A 17,077-nucleotide genomic window follows, 5' to 3' on the forward strand; every position below is an offset into this window, starting at 1 on the left:
CATTTAAAGATTCTGGATGGAGTACGAGAACTCGACGTAAAAAGACACATTTGGTAAAAACAAAGACGCTAGAGGAAAGATATCCATGGTAGGAGATTCAAATAATGATTGCAGGAAAGGCTGCTGCTGTGTACTGAAAGCATTTTATATACCACTGCTGGCACTAACACTTTGAGCCACTGAACAATCGTAGCACTGTGAGTACAGTGCAACATTGGGCTACAGAGCAGCCCCATCGCTGTCAGTCTGGTGGTACCACCGCGTCTCTCGGTCTACACACCTGCCCTGTCACTTTCAGTACTTTGTTGATGTCCTGGTGGACGATTGGGGCAGCGGCTGCTCCATCTCCTTTCAGAGGTGTAAGGCGTAGTCTAGGAATTATATCTTTGTCAGTCAGGTTGGACTGCCTAGCGAATATCAGACATTACAACGGATGCCATTACCACACATCTCATACAGTGTGTTGACCTTTCCCACATGTTGCATTTCAATATGTACTTTTACCATGCATTTTTGTGGATCTATATCTATAGATATAGCTATTTATTTATGTTCTATTTTCACTGAAGACACCATAGCTTAAAGTGACATTATAGATGGGTGAACATGTCAGTTTAAACTTAATATTTTAAACTAATAAGAACACTGAAATTCACCAGTTATTTTTGGTCCCCCGCGATGCACCATGTTGTCGTTAATGATGTCATTTCAGATGTGGTAAATCCATGTGCTTTCAGGAGATGAGAATGAATCCTGTTTTCTTGGCCCTGTTTGGATAAAATGAGGTTACTCAACTATAGGTGACAACTGAAGATTGCCAAGTCCATATGAAATCATCACACCTGTCAGCCTCCCTTGGTTGATGTTGTAGTCAAGTGTATTGAAGGCCCCCTAAAACACTGACCCCCATCAAACTCGCCATTAAATTCTTGTTCTCATACTGAAGGCGGGCATCACAAAAATAATGAGCTGTCTTTCGGCTGTTGTGGGCTAAACTTAACTTGCTTATTCCCATAACACCTGTGTTGTTTCCAGCACCTGATATATTTTTGTTCCATTTTGGTTTAACTATTTCACAAGGGTTTATGCTAATTACATGAGTGTTTATTGGGTATAGGCAGAACTGATTTGCGGTTGTTTAAGTCTTATCACGTCATTACTACTAATGTTGCTTCTTTAATGTCCCTGAAATATTTGTCCCCGTTTGATGTTCAGAAGTGAAACCTGTTCAGCAGTCTGACTTGTTCGTGATATTAACTAAATCTTCTTTAATCACAGATGTCCCACACAAAGCCTTATATCAGGAAGAAATCTGTCTTGATCATGTACAAAGTTTTTTTGAAGTACCCAGAATCCCTCCGCCCCGCCTTCCCACGCCTTAAGGAGAAGCTTGAAGATCCTGACCCTGGTTAGTATTGTTTAGATAATTCAATGAAAAACAAATATGTTGTAGAACACTTGGGGGCTTTTAGGAGCATGATTAAGCCACAGTTGCATGGGTACTGCTTGCGCATGCAAAGCTCACCTGTGTGTGTTCTTTAAATGTACTGACTACTGACAAAACACTTAAAGCTTGCAGATGTTGTGTACTGGTGTAGCAATTTGTTTCAAGTATAGTGTGAAATTGTGATGGAATTGCATATGTTACATTTGTCATCTTATTATGTACCCAGACTGACCTCCTTAACTAATTCGATAATGCAACACAATGCTTGCTTGGCACTTAAGTCTGAAGTAGTGTCTTAACCGCCTTAATAATATAGAAAATGATTGTACCCAACCATTGTATATTTATTAGTAGTTCTAAAACTCTCTTCAGTTTTCAGAGATAAGTTAAACATTCTGTGTTTCAATAAGCTCTTTTAGTTCATCAATCCATCGTATTAAGTTTCCTTTAGTTCTCCATAAACTTTCTGAAATAAGACCACAAATGGGAGGTGTTACAAATCCGAGCTGTTGAGTTAGAGTAGTGTTATAAATGTTAATCTGCCAAACTTGGGGTAGGTTTGACTTCTCAAAAACGTGGATGGGGAAGCAGAGAAAAACAGGAAGCGAAAACTGTTAATACATTTTTCTGGTCTTTCAGTCAGTTGTGCTGTTCACTTCTCTGTGGTACAAAAGGGGGTGGTGATGGACGGAGCATCTGAATCAATCAAACACTCACACCCAGTCAAAAGATCTGGGTTTAATCCATCACCGTTCTTTAGCCCACTCTGCCACCCCAGTTCAGACATGGCTATATGCAAATCAGTCTGACCCTGTGCCTCATGGGAACAGTCCAGCCCGAACTGCCAAGCCATGTCTTCCCTGGACCGGAAACAAGCTTCCGAGGACCGGTTTCTGGCATTCCAGCCGTCTTCAGCCCGGCTTGCTTGAATCCAGTGGCAAAGTGAGCAAGGGACTCACGTCTGAGCATACCCTGCCACACTTATGGCGGCCAAAAGCAGTACAAAAGGGGGTGGTGATGGACGGAGCATCTGAATCAATCAAACACTCACACCCAGTCAAAAGATCTGGGTTTAATCCATCACCGTTCTTTAGCCCACTCTGCCACCCCAGTTCAGACATGGCTATATGCAAATCAGTCTGACCCTGTGCCTCATGGGAACAGTCCAGCCCGAACTGCCAAGCCATGTCTTCCCTGGACCGGAAACAAGCTTCCGAGGACCGGTTTCTGGCATTCCAGCCGTCTTCAGCCCGGCTTGCTTGAATCCAGTGGCAAAGTGAGCAAGGGACTCACGTCTGAGCATATCCTGCCGAAAGATCTGGGTCCATCATCCCCTTTTGTATCTCTTTGTTCGCCCTAAGTGTGGCAGGGTATGCTCAGACGTGAGTCCCTTGCTCACATGGCCACTGGATTCAAGATAGCCTGGCTGATGAGGATTATGAATCCGAAACCGGTCCCAGGATGCTTGTTTCCGGTTCATGGAAGACATGGCTTGGCAGTTCGGGCTGGACTCTTCCCATGAGGCACAGGGTCAGACTGATTTGCATATAGCCATGTCTGAAATGGAGTGGCTGAGTGGGCTAAAGAATGGTGATGGATTAAACCCAGATCAGTTGACTGGGGGTGAGTGTTTGATTTGCTCAAACGCTCCGTCAATCATCCCCTTTTGTATCTCTTTGTTCACTTCTCTGTGACTTAGAATCCCCCACATATACCTGTTAGACATGTTCTCCTGTCATCGTTCATCTTCAGAGGAAGCAACAATTGGCTTGAAACTCATAAACTCTGTGCTTTCAGATTTGATCAAATGTGAGAAAATTAATTTTTTTTCTATCAGTTAAGCTCAACCCGCTAGTCGACCACCTTAATTTAACAATGTTTACAATGTGTCGCCTGTGGAGCAAACACATTTAATTCATGATTCAGAATAGCGTTCATTGGTTCTCTTTGATATCTTGTATTGTACTTAGATTTTGGGATATCTGTACCTTGTATTATTGTTGAGGATAGAGTATGGTTGTTGCCCTTGCTTCAAAGTGCTGTTGATGCATTTGTTTGCCTGTGAGGTATCTGCCTGGATGAACAAAGCAAATAAAAGAATTGGTCTCCGATCCTAATGTTCTTGTTTTGGTTTGTGTACAACTTGAGACCACATCAGAGGTTTAGGGTATGGAGGGACCACTCTGCTACTATACAAGCGTTTGCAAACCGAGTGCCAAACAATGGGTTTATTAAGATCTTCAGTGTGTACTTTGGGTTTGTACAAAGTATAACTTTGTGTCTGTTATACCGAAGATTCTGTTTCTTTATTGTGAACATTTGGATCTCGTCACTGTGCCCTTGTCATGAACAAAATCCCTTTGCTAGATTTGTTGTCTGGGCTGCCAACACTCAGTTGCTATATTTGGGCTTAGCTTCACACCCAAATCTGCAGTGCTCCCATGACCACCTGAAAGCACAGATGTCAACCCATTATTCTCTTTTACTTCAGGTGTCCTGAGATTCAAGGGCAGTCTTGATCACCATGATCCCAGTTTCAATATCATTGACCCTTCTTACAGTTCTATTTGCCGGCTGATTCACTGTTCGCGGAAGAAAAGGCCAATTTCAAGCTAAAGTTAAACATGTTTGCCATGAGTCCTTTATTTGCATCAGTTATTTTAAACCATCGCAATTTATAACCGTTTCACACAAGATTAAAAGAATACATATATGAAGGTTAAGTACATAATTCTGTTTAAAATAGATACAAACTTCCAATCAATAGATGGGTGTTCGGCCCTCATGATGAGCCTAATTTCCGAACAGACCACTGGCTTATGGGACGGGCGGCTATAATAGAGCGCTTTACTCCAATCCACGCAAACTTACTTTAACCGGCCCTACGGCCTGTGCGGTTGAGATTTGGCACGCAGTTACTAGAAAATGGGATTGGTATGGACAACTGACTTAGGCAACATCACTTTGGGAGCTTGACATTTTGGGACGACTCAGTCAATGCCCGGGATTTGATAAGTGGGACACAATTGGGATATCCACGGTTGGGGACATATGGGTAAAAGGGAAGCTGGCCTCATTCGCTGACCTCCAGACAAAGTACCAACTGGCCCAATCCGAGACCTTTAGATACTTACAGATTAGTCATGCAATTTTATCCGCCCTGCCAAAGGATACCCATCTCCCCGACTCGTTCCCCCTCCCCCCCAGAAGACCGGTTATTATTGGATCCCATGGATCGCAAGGCCATATCGCTCACTTATAAGAAACTGGTAAATAACCGTGCAGACGCACTGGCCTCCCCCAAGGAAGTGGTCATTCCCATGCGTTTACGGCTCATTCAGCTGAAAATTCTTCACGGGGTCTACTTTGATGCTAAGCTCCTCTTTAGACTGGGTAGACGCCCTGACCTGCTCTGTCTCCGGCATTGGAACCAAGTGGGTACCTTTGTACACATATTATGGGATTGCCCACAAATCCAGTATTATTGGGGGAAAATTACTAGTCAACTTCAGAGGACATGTAACAAGCCCATAAAGTTGTCTCCCCAGCTCTGTCTTCTTAATATTTGGGGGGCGACTGACCTCTCCCAGGCAGAACAGGATTGGGCCTCGATGAGCTTCACCGCCGCGAAGCGCAACATCGCACAGAAATGGGGGGTGGGCACGGTCCCGCTTGTGGGCGACTGGGCAAAAGACATGGACATGGCTATGATTGCTGAGAAGACGGTGTTTAAGGGACGAGGTTGCCCCAGGAAGTGGGACCATAAATGGGGGAATTGGAATAAATACAGAGGAGATATCTGCATCTCCTATATGGTAGAGCTGCGGAGAGAACGGCAAACTTTGATGGCCCAGTTGACTTAAAATGTGGTGTCCCTTCCTCTTTCCAATTAGCAGATGTACTGACGCCAGATCCATGTCATTCACTATGTCAGGATATGTAGTTTTTTCGCTATCTCGTAATGGGCTTTGCTTTGAACAGGGGCAGTGAATTGCAGCACTCCGGACTCACCTTATATGTGGATGTAAAGTCACCAGAACCAGGTGTGGGAAGCGCTACTGTGGTGAAGATGTATAATGTGTACCGATGCAATGTTTTTGGAAAGCATATAAACAGTTATAAAAAAAAAAAAGAGATATAAACAAAGATAAAAGTTTTGAACTGATGCGTACCGAACTAAGATATTAATTTTGGCAGCTGTTGCATCTTGTGTCAAGTGTTTGGAACCTAGTGAGGAATTTTACAAATTGACAGTTCAGCATAGTATCCTCTAGGTTCAGGGAGGCAATATTTGTCTGCATGTTGTATGCCTCTGGAGATAGTGTTTTCAGTAGTTCACTTCTTGCTTGTTTTATTGTGGACAGATGGAAACCAGGTGGTTTAGGTCCTCTTTTTGTCACCTCCAGAATGTGCTAGCCAGGACTATTTCACCACTCGTGGCAGAAATAACCCTAGCCTTAGTATCAGAAATGTAATTTTTTTAAACACTGTGTAGGTGAGTTCAAAATAAGGTGCGTTTTTCAAGAAATTATGATTATTAATCAACATCAAGGCATGTGACTGCTTTGCCAATGTCCATTTATCCTCAAGCAGGGGCTTTTTCCTAGATTTATTTAATATAGTTTTAAAGCTACGCATGGTTATGACTGATCCCATTAGTTTGTACTTCCATGTTGGCTATGCATTTTTACAAATACGATTTAAAGGGCGCCAGCAAGGAGTTTGCAATTATTGACAACAGTATTTTATTGGCGTAGCTTTCAGTAGAACGCTGGAGTCTATAGCACCACCTGATATTAGCACACTGTCAGGCAATAGCTTGCTTAATAAGGCCAAGTTCTAAACAGATCTATGCAGGTGATGCAGTTTGTGGGAAGTTGATATCTTGTCTGTATGTTTTAATAATCCTTCAAGCGTAGCGGTGTCTCTACCTCGCAGGGCCTCGTTGCTGTAGGTAAGGGTTGAGGCAAGGTTTGTAGCCAAAAATATCAGAATGGGCGAGAGTGGGGGTCCATAATTCTAATATAAAGAGAGGGAGGCGGTTGTCTGGGAATTACTCCTTATTAGTTGTTGTTTTCGCGGTAGAAAAGTTCCTTTATTATCAATCAAGACCCACAAGTATTTGTAGACCTCCCCACGCTCAAGAGCCTGCTTGTTTAAAGATCCATTTTGGATGTGATTGTTACTGGGCAAAATTGTCATAACTTTAGTCTGTCTGTTAATTTCCAGCATGTTTTCACATGCGTATTGAGAAAGCGCACCCCAAAAGGCGCTGTAGTCCATCCTTGGTTAGACTGCAGAGAAACAAGTCCTCTGCAGTGGATCCAGACAACCGGGATGACAATTTATCTGATCAAGAGACTGTTAAGTCTGCTGGATCAAGGTTAAAGAGAAAAGGTGCAAGGACACAACCCCGTTTGAGGCCATGATGAGTTCATATTTTCCTTGAAACATGAGTACCATTGCCAACTTTTATTCAGTTACAGATGTTGGTGTACAGTTGTTGTATCTTTCTCAAAAGGAATGGGTGATACCCCATTTAGCGAGCTTTGACCATAATTTCAAAAGCAGACTTAAAAGCAATAAAACAAAAGGTGTAGATGTTGATTTGTTTTTTCCAGTGAGTTGATTATGAACGTCCACGCCAGAATATTTGTTGTCGTCCCAACACCTTCAGAAACCCTGTTTGATTTAATGCAATTATGTTATTTGTGCTGGACCAGAAGGTTAGCTCTGCCAGTAGAGCTGGCACAAAATACTTTGCCTCCGCATCTAATAAGGCTAATAGTCATTAATCCTCTGGTTTGGACCAATCTCCACCTTCAAATATTTGATTTAATATAGAGCCGCGCCAGCCATTTGGAATCGTGCCTGAGATGGAAATATAATTAAAAAGAGTGGTAAATTTGTCTGCCCAAAACTGGGGATTTTCTTTGTTGATAGCCTCTGGTATGCCATTTGGACCTGGCGCACCATCGCAGCTGCCCGATCTGATGATTTTTATAAGTTCAGCTTTGTAAAATTTGAATTTTGTCCTTAGCTCCCCTGAGTCTCTGGAACAGCACAGTGTATTTCAGTCCTGCTATGATTGTTTTTGGATTGGATTTTGGGCTAGGTGGTGCCATCGTGTTGGACTGTTTTTGGGAGTTTCCTTTGATAACGGACTGTCTTCTAGCTAATTCATCAGTTAGATAGGCAGCTCAGATATTTTCAAGGATGTTAGTAGTTTATGGTTCATGTTTTATTTATTTATTTATTTATTTATTTATTTATTTTAGGATTTCTAAAGCGCATAGCTACCCTAGGGCGTCCCAGCGCTGGTATGCAACCTATTGTTCCAGAGGGGGGGAAGGGGAGGTGTGAAACTTTTATGGAAAGAGCCATGTTTTTAATTGTCTGCGGAACGCGAGTAAATTGTGTTCTCTTCGGATGGATAGTGAAAGAGAATTCCACAATTTAGGGGCATTGTAGGAAAACAATCTTCCCCCAGATCGGGCTCTTTTTATTCTTGGGATACTGGCAAGTGAGAGAGAGTCTGACCTGAGTTGTCTGTTCGAATGGTAAGGTTTAATGAGGGATTTCAGGATTGGCGGGCCTTTGCCTTGCATTAACTTATGTGTAATGCACAGGGTCTTAAAGATGACCCTTTCCTTGATCGGGAGCCAGTGGAGACTTTTAAGGGCCGGTTTGGCCGAGCATCTGGACGAGGTTCCTGTAAGGAGTCTGGCAGCCGCATTTTGAGCATATTGTAGTCTTTTTATGACTGATGCAGGGGCTCCTAGATATAGGGCATTTCCATAATCTAGTCTGGAGTTCACCAGACCCTGAATAAGCAGTTTCCTAGATTGGAAGGGGAGTAGGTGAAGGATCTTTCGCGCCTTTTGGATAAGGCCGAAGCAGATGCCGGAGGTTTTCCTAGCCTGGGCTTTGAAATTGAGCTCCTGGTCCAGCCAGATACCCAGGCTTTTGACTTCTGCTTTGGGAATGGGGGGTGAGCCCATGCAAGGTGGCCAAGAGAGGGATGGGGGGAGTTTGCGGGGGTTGCCTAGCAGGAGAATCTCGGATTTCTCTCCGTTTAATTTTAGGCGAGATTCACACATCCAATGGAAGATGTTTTTTAGGCAGTCTGCCAAGTTGTCCAGGTTTTTACTTGACTGGTTTAGGGACACCACCAATTGGGTGTCATCTGCATACATGACTGTTTTTATGCTGAATGGGGCTATGATGTCCTCCAAGGGGGACATGTAGACATTAAAAAACGTGCGGCTCAGGGAGGAGCCCTGGGGTACCCCACACTCTAAGGGAAGAGCCTTGGACAGCACTGGGCCGTCGGACACCTGAAAGGTTCTCCCTTCTAGGAAGGACTTGATCCAGGACAGGGCAGACCCAGACACTCCTGCCAGGCTGAGCCGGTGGATAAGAATGGAGTAATCCACTGTGTCGAAGGCGGCACTTAGGTCGAGGAGGATCACTGCCACTGATCCTCCTGCGTCTATGATGGTTCTTGCCTCTTCGACCACGGCTAGAAGTGCGGTGTCAGTGCCCTGTCCAGGTCTAAACCCTGTCTGAGATTGGCGCAGAAGATTGTTAGTCTCTAAAAAAAAGGGACAGTTGGGCGTTTACAATTCGTTCGGCGATTTTTCCGATGGCCGGAAGGAGAGAAATGGGTCTAAAGTTGGATAGGTCCATTGGGTCCAGGTGAGGCTTTTTAAGAAGTGCCCTGACTGTAGCTTTTTTCCAGTTGTTTGGAACAGTGCCTGATGCAAGAGAGGCATTAATCAGTTGGGTGAATGGAGGGGCAATGATGTCTGCGACCAGTTTTAATTTGCTCATAGGAGCTGGATCTGATGGAGCCCCGCTTTTCACAGATTGTAGGGTAGTCAGAAAAAGTTCAGTAGTGATCAGGCAGAATGTTTGGAGGCACGGAGCCTCTGCACAGGGAAAAAAGGTGACGGGGGATTGGGCAGGGATGAGAGGAGGGAGTGATTTCAGGATATTGCTAATTTTTGTGGCAAAAAATTCAGCTAGTAGATTGCATCTCGTACCAGACTGATCTGGTGCGGGCGCCGGGTCTGGGGTTTTTGTAAGGAGGCGCACAATGCGATAAGTTTCTTTGGAAACTTGCGACTTCATTTATTGTTTTCCAGAAATGTTTTGAGTTATTTTGTTTACTGTCAGGAAGTAACTTGGCCCAAGGAGAATCTATTTGGAATCTCCTCACCTTCCATACTTCCATAGCTGTTTCTTACAGCTCTTTATTGTCATCCTTAGCTCTTCAAGATAGAGATCTGAGGATGGGAGCCTCCTAATTGCGTGTTGTGCTTGATTCAGTTTCTGTCTCACCTACCTACAGGCTGGTGTTACTTTCTTCCTGCCTTGGTGTTGGCGTTTGTTTTGTTTATTGTTAGTGCCTTTTTTCACTTTATTATATTGTGAAACTAGTTTTAGGCAGAACGCCTCCCACTGTTGTACCGGGTCACTATGATTACTCTCATAGTCACGTAAAATGCTTATTGAACACAGTTCTACGATTCCTATGGATTCCTTATAGTTTGACTTGCTAGATGGGGAAGTTAATGGTTCTGGACGGTAGGGCAGGGCGGAAGGAAGGAAGCCAACCCCAGTCATTGTGGGTTTCTTGGATTTTGCTATAAATTTTGTTGTTGAGCTTTTACTTTGTTTGTGGTCAGATTTCTTTGGGGTTTTACTAAGTGCTTCTCTGAGGATTGAGTAAACCTAAGGTTTGGCCTATGACGGCATTACAGTTGATACATTTTCCAGTAAATGGCGATATCGCTGGCAAGTAAAGAGGGAGATTTTTATTCTCCATAGGTCAAAATTGTACTTTTCTTTAAATACTATTGCCGCTACTTCTGGGGTGGCCAATGTGACCAGAGTGGGTTCCCTTGGATTGTTCTTCCTTGATGGAATAAATTATACGGAAATAATGTCCATTGTATTTAGGTGAGCCAGTGAGCGCAGTGCACCGAGAAGCTTCAAAATTTTCCCTCTATTCAATATATCGTATTGCTTTTTTGAGTAGTAATCTAGATAAAGTAGAATACTTGAGTCACACGAGGGAGTGTGTGTTGATCGATCTACAGCCGCCTGGCCTTCACAATTCTTCATAGGGCCAGAGGGGAAAGGCTGGTTGGGATTTGTTAGGACCTCATTAGTAGAATTGGGTAGTAAGGATTTAACTTAATGCTTTGTTTCCCACTACTACAACGGTTTTTGTCGCCTTCCACTGGAGAATATGGCCTAGTAGTGGTGCAGAGTGACTTTACTCTATCACTTCCTTGAGTTGTTAAAATAGGACTTACTTGGATTAAGAGGTGAGACTCTACTGTGCAGGAATTTATAGTGCCAGTGTCATGTGCACCAACTCCCAAAACATCTTGCCCTCTATTTTCTTGCTGTACTTTGAGTAGATTAGCCAATTAAGGGACAACATCCCAACAGGCAAATTGCATGTATACATTTGTTTTTTTTGTCACTAAATGAGTGTCGATATTTTTTAAGTACCGAGGTACTACTTATTTGCTGGTTGGTTGTAGCGGACCTTTTGTTTTTTCCCCCAAAGATCTGGTAGATGACGCTTTTGTTTTCTATTTCCAGAGCCCTGCTCACTCCTTTTTTCCTTGCCTTCCTTAACTTTTTTTATTACGTTTAGTATATATATTGGAGTATTTGGTTTGTTACTTAATTTCAGGAGTTGAATACCTCTAATAGCTGATTTTCCTTTTGCCACTTCGTTTTGAGGATGGCGGACTCCTACTAGTTCGGCATTAGATTGTGACTTAATCCTTAACTCCTAGTTCATGCCTTTAGCTTTGACTTGTTGAGCAGAGGTTTCCAGAGTAGAGGCAGTGGACATTTCCAGTTCTACCTCATATTCAATAATGTTTCTTTTCCTTCTGGGCCTTTAATGTAATGAGACTTGCGAAAGTGATGATATTGTATGTTCTTTGATATCATATAGCAGCATTGCCTGTTTGTTTGGGAGCATACTTAGTTTATCGATTATAGAGGCACAAGCACATTTGACAGGTGAAAGAATGAAAGTAGCCTGGGCTCAAATAATTACATTGTTGATGTTTGCCAGTCTGGTGTCTATTTATGAAGTAAAAGCCACCTGCATGTTTAATAGATCAGCTTGAACATCGAATTTCTTGGACTGATAATTCAAAGCTTCACCGATGCTTGAATGGAGGTTAGCAACCAAGACAAGGTGTCATATATTCCTTTATTTTGGGTTTGAAATAACAGACTTGAGGAATTCAGTGTTCAGCCATTTTTTACATCCTGAGATCGTCTGTTTTTTATGTCCTGGTATAGAATTTAGGGCAGTAGCGGGTTTGAGTAGCTTGGCAACCATGTGGTCTAATATTGTATATAAAGAGGTAGCAATGTCATCTTGTTGATGATCATATTGATTGTTCAATTTGAGTTATGATATGGTCATCTGACCCTCTTTGTGCTTAAGGACTGATACGTTATTCCAAGTTTTAATCATGAGCATAGTCCTGGGACTGGTGCCGCCTTCTCTCTGCTAGGCTGCAACGCTGCTAGAGCACTGGACTGCTCTGACGCAGCCCTCCAATGGTGGCGGAGCTCTAGTATGATCACAACCCGTTGGGCTCTTCTTCAGGAGGACATGGTCACTACCAGCCCCTTCTGCTGTGCTTCACGCCACTCCTCGCTTCTCCGCTCCCCTTCTGTGCTCCTTTGCGCCACTTCGGTCTGAGACGCTCCTGTCTCATCTCGGCACCTGATTGCTCTGGTCTCCATGCCCTGAGTCATTTCGGTTTCAGTACAAGCTTTGTTTCCTGCACATGATACCTTTGAAATCTCCCCTGTATCCATATCTCAACTCTAAAAATTTATTTAGTTAGCACATTTCACAGACAGAAGAGATTTAAGTGATTGCCAAATCATTATGGGTTGAATGGATTTTGAGGGGTAGTTCTAAATCATCTCCATGTGAAAAAATTCATTGTCTTTTGCATTCCTTTGTACTTTAAAACACACTAGAAACCAGACACCCCAGCTTTTTCCTGAAAAGAACATCGTGGACAATATGGAGGCCTTGAAAGGGAATCTCTCTTCTATTTGTGAAAGCCTAATATTTTATTTACAGGGCGTTTTTTGATTACTGCTTTGTTCTGTCCATTCCAATGTTAATGGACATCCTTCTTTCTAAATATGGGACATGGACACGAAGCAAGTATCCATTGAAAGATGGCACTGATCTGACCATAAGAGCGTTTCTCATGCCTACTCTCCAAGGACAGTTTGGAAGCAGCTTCCATAGTTTCAATCTCATGGCTTATGAGGGAGGATAGTATTTTGACCCGTGTGTAAGGTGGTGCATTTGCTTATGGGGATCACTTGGTATTGTGAAGGAATACATTCCTTTCGTGTTTGGAGGAGAAATTGCTGTCTCCCAATGCAGGAAGGGTAGTTTTCGATGCCCTAGAATTCCATGGTGGCACCGTTTGCGATGGGGGCATAGGAGTGTGTTGTGGTAGGCATATGATGTCGACTTGCAAGAATTGTTCGACACAAACTGTCGGCTTTAGCACAAGTCCTGCACTGTTTTTTAAATTCACAAATATGACCGTTTCCCTCTTTTTTGCCTTCTCTTGAATCCAACTATACCTGTAGTTGTGAAATGCTGATTCACTCACCCAGTGACGTCCCTGTGTTTGCACTTATAAAGCTTCCGATAGACATTGACTGCTTCAGCCAGCCTTCGTTTGCTCAGGCGGTCTTAGTAATTGACTAATGTGCTTTTAGAATCTGCGCATTTTGAAAATAATTTTTGGTTAATGGTGAGCACAGGAATGTGGCACATAAAAGGAACAGGTTTCTTTTGTTACCACCTGTCTGGATTAAGAGAGCCTTGGGCGTGGCTAGAAAATACATTCATTCTCCTGCACTAAGCTTTAACGAGAGCTGCTTATGATATTCTAATGCCTCGTCAAGTGCAGGTCAATACACCAAGTGAGATAGCTACCAGTGACCAGGCAAGGCAGTCAACTGCACTTTGAAATGAACTTCATTTTTTAAGAAGTGCTGCCTTCTCCAGTGATCATGAGATCTTCTATTTTCTCCTTTCGATGTACAAAACATTGAAAGAAGAACATACAAACAGCAGTTTCAAAGTCAGTGTTTCTGAACCACTTGCTTGTCACTCATTTCATGCACAGTGAGCTACATTTCATTTCATTTTCTAAACTGGGCAGCCATCTTGAATGGTGTTACCCTTAGTTGTACCATTGTTTTACCATTTGAAGATGGCCAACAAGTTGCTTCTCAGCATGGCAGCCATGTTGGATCTTTTTTTAACTACAATACATCATGTACAATAGCATTGCAAGATGGGTCCAACGGTTATGTTTGTTTAATTGTCAAAATACCCCAAGCACGTTTACCTGGTTGCATGTTTTCTTTTTTTATTTATTTATTTATTTTGAAAGTTTTATATAGCGCAAACAAGATCTTTGTAGATATCAGAGCGCTTTACAAAGGCATGGGGATACAAAATACAAAGTAATAAAGCGTATATACAAAGTAATATATGAGGTAGTTAGGTACAAGGTGCTAGTTACATAGGTGGGTCAAAGGACATGAGGTAGGTCACAGGTGAGGTAGTGTCGGTACACAGTGTATAGACAAACAATTGCGTCAATAGTATAAAGTGCAATAATAAGGAGCATATACTTGCTTAAGCGTGTTTAGAATATTTAGAGTTTAAAGGTGGGCACAGTTGAGGTGGGAGTGAGCCGGGTGTATAGTCCCCCAGGTGCGACAGTAGTAGGGAAGTAAGGAACGTTGAGGTGGAAAGGGTAAAGTGTGCAAGGTCAACCAGGTGCGTCAACAATATAACAATATACATAATCAACCAGGTGCAACAAACATTATAACAAAATACAAAGAGTGAGCGTATACAGTTAAGTAATTCGATAATACGGGTGGTACAGTAGACCAGGGTCGGGCAGGACTTACAGAGCAGATTCATGAGTGATACGGAATAATAGATCATGTGTATTTTGCCATGAGGATCGCTTTAACTTCCTTCTTAAAGATTGTGTTGGAGGAGATGAGCCTTGTTTCCGGAGGGAGTGAGTTCCAGATCCTGGGTGCCATTCCTGAAAAGGAGCGTTTATAAGTTTTTTCCTTCCGAAATCTTCGAGGTTTCAGCAAAAGATTGTTTGTGCTTCTAGTAGTTCGGGAGCCACCCGAAATTGTCAGCTTTTGAGTGAGGTAGGCGGATGAATTCAGGTGCACAGCCTTGTGTGTCATGCATGCGATTTTCAGTTGTATTCTGGCTTCAAAAGGTAGCCAGTTCAGTGATTTAAAGTCCGGGGAGATATGCGAGTGTTTTTTTGAGCCTGTGACGAGTCTCGCTGCGGCGTTAAGGGACGCTCTTAGGGGTGCCGTTGTAGTTAGGGGGAGCCCGCAGAGGGCGGTGCTACCGTATTCTATGTGCGGGATGACTATAGATTGTACTGCAGTTTGGAAGTCTTTGGCAGGAAGGAAAGGTTTAAGTTTTCTCAGGGTATTGATTTGGAAGTTCGCTCCTTTGGTTGCCTTGCTGATGTGCTGCTGCATGTTGAGATTGGTGTCAAGTGTTATGCCTAAAGATTTTGCTGAGTCTACTACAATGGGCTGTACATTTAGAGCCGTTAAGTGCTTAAGCCATGTTTGAGCCGTGGATATTTTAGCGGGAGGTGAGATCAGGAGGAACTCTGTCTTCAGAGCATTGAGTTTGAGGTGATTCTCAGCAAGCCAGGATTGGGTGTTTCTGATCGTGGTGTTCAGAAGCATGATGTCCTTGGGAGATTGTATTTTGAGATAAAGTTGGGTGTCGTCGGCATACATGTGAAAGTGCACATTAGATGCCTGTAACAACGTAGTGAGAGGTTCCATAACTAGGTTGAACAGTGTTGGGGAGAGGGAGGATCCTTGAGGGACGCCTAGCGATACAGGTACCGGAGAGGACAACAGGTTGTTGCTTTTGATTCTTTGTGTCCGGTTGTGTAGAAATGAGGTGAACCACTTTAGAACAGTCCCAGATATGCCCATTCTTGTGTTTAACAGTTCGAGTAAGTTCTCATGTTTAACTGTATCGAATGCTGAGGAGAGATCCAGAAGGATGAGGAGGCAGGTATCGTTTTGGTCTAGGATTTGGAGGGCATCGTCCACTATGTGAGTCATGGCAGTTTCGGTACTGTGCCCTGCTCGGAAGCCTGACTGATGAGCGTTTAGGAGATCAAACTTATCTATGTGTTTAGTCAGTTGTAGTTGTACGCATTTTTCCAACAGTTTAGCGAGAGTGGGAATGTTTGTAATAGGGCGGTAATTGTTTAGATCAGTGGGGTCTGCTGTTGTTTTTTTTAGTAGCGGTGTGACTTGCCCTACTTTGAGGGCGTTGGGGATGGATCCTTGTTGAAGAGAGCTGTTGATAATCTTAGACCAGAGTGGGAGAAGCCAAGGGGAAAAGTCTTTTACGGTGTTAGCAGGAAGGGGGTCAGAGAGGTGATTGGAAGGTTTCAAGGTGCTGAGCAGTCTGCCAATTTCTTCCTCCGAGTAGGTGTCAAAGGCTGACCAAGTAGCATTGTTCTTTGGTTGAGGCACTGCTGTGTGTCGGGGGTTGGAGTATAGGATAGCGTCATTGAGGAGATCGCTTCTTATTCTCTCAGTTTTTTGGATAAAGAAGGCAGAGAAGTCTTCGCAGGAAGGAGTAACGTCCATGGAGCTTTTTCTAAGTTTATTCTTTCAATTTATCTTCTGTATGCTTGTTGAGTTTGTGTATACATTTTATTGTTGATGGGTGAGTGGGTGAAAGCAAGAATGAGCCAGTGGGTGAATGAATGGGTGCATGATGCAAGATTGAGTGACAGTGCATGTATGGCAACTTATTGAGGACCTAATTTCACCAGTGACTCGAGGCACTTGAACCTCAAAGCCATACATAGCAGCATTGCCAATGTTTGGTGCATCCTTAACTTCAGGACATGTTTACAGACTGAAAATAAATTACGTGGTGCATCAAGTGAACAGCACTGTGATAGGCAGATATTATAAATATTTCATATAGTTTTTCTGCAGCAGTCTTACTGTTGAGTAACATGTTTTTAGGCATGGGGCATACTAGTGTGCAGAACCCTCATTTGTATGCCCAGTATTGTACATATATATATATATATATATATATATATATATATATATATATATATATATATATATACACACATACACACATACACACATACACACATACACACATACACACATACACACATACACACATACACACATACACACATACACACATACACACATACACACACCCTACCCCTTACCCCTTACCCCTTACCCCTTACCCCTTTCAGGGTTTAAATCGATTTCTGAGTAAGGTGCTACCCTTCAAGTATAATTTAATTTCCGCTTCAAAAGCCGGACAAGAACAGAGAACTGCTCCAATTTTCTATCTGGTTCCATTGTACCTTTCGGGTCCTGGGTTGAAAGTGTGTTGGTTGTAGGTTGTCATGTGTTCAGGGAAGGATTGGATGGCATGCTTGAAGGTTGGATGCAGGCTATGTAAGTTGATAATGTTGTGTA

At 42.9% G+C, this 17,077-nt stretch overlaps 1 protein-coding gene across 1 annotated transcript in view; it reads left to right on the top strand.

Annotated features, from left to right (window-relative positions):
* The window catches only part of AP3D1 (adaptor related protein complex 3 subunit delta 1), a 347,807-nt gene that overhangs the window by 77,715 nt on the left and 253,015 nt on the right, over positions 1 to 17,077 (top strand). The window contains exon 6 of the mRNA XM_078671456.1: positions 1,279 to 1,408. Coding sequence (XP_078527582.1) covers positions 1,279 to 1,408 — 130 coding nt within the window. The remainder of the gene's footprint in view (positions 1 to 1,278; positions 1,409 to 17,077) is intronic.

This window comes from Lissotriton helveticus, chromosome 12, assembly GCF_964261635.1.
Source record: "Lissotriton helveticus chromosome 12, aLisHel1.1, whole genome shotgun sequence".
In the NCBI taxonomy this organism is placed as follows: Eukaryota; Metazoa; Chordata; class Amphibia; order Caudata; family Salamandridae; genus Lissotriton; species Lissotriton helveticus.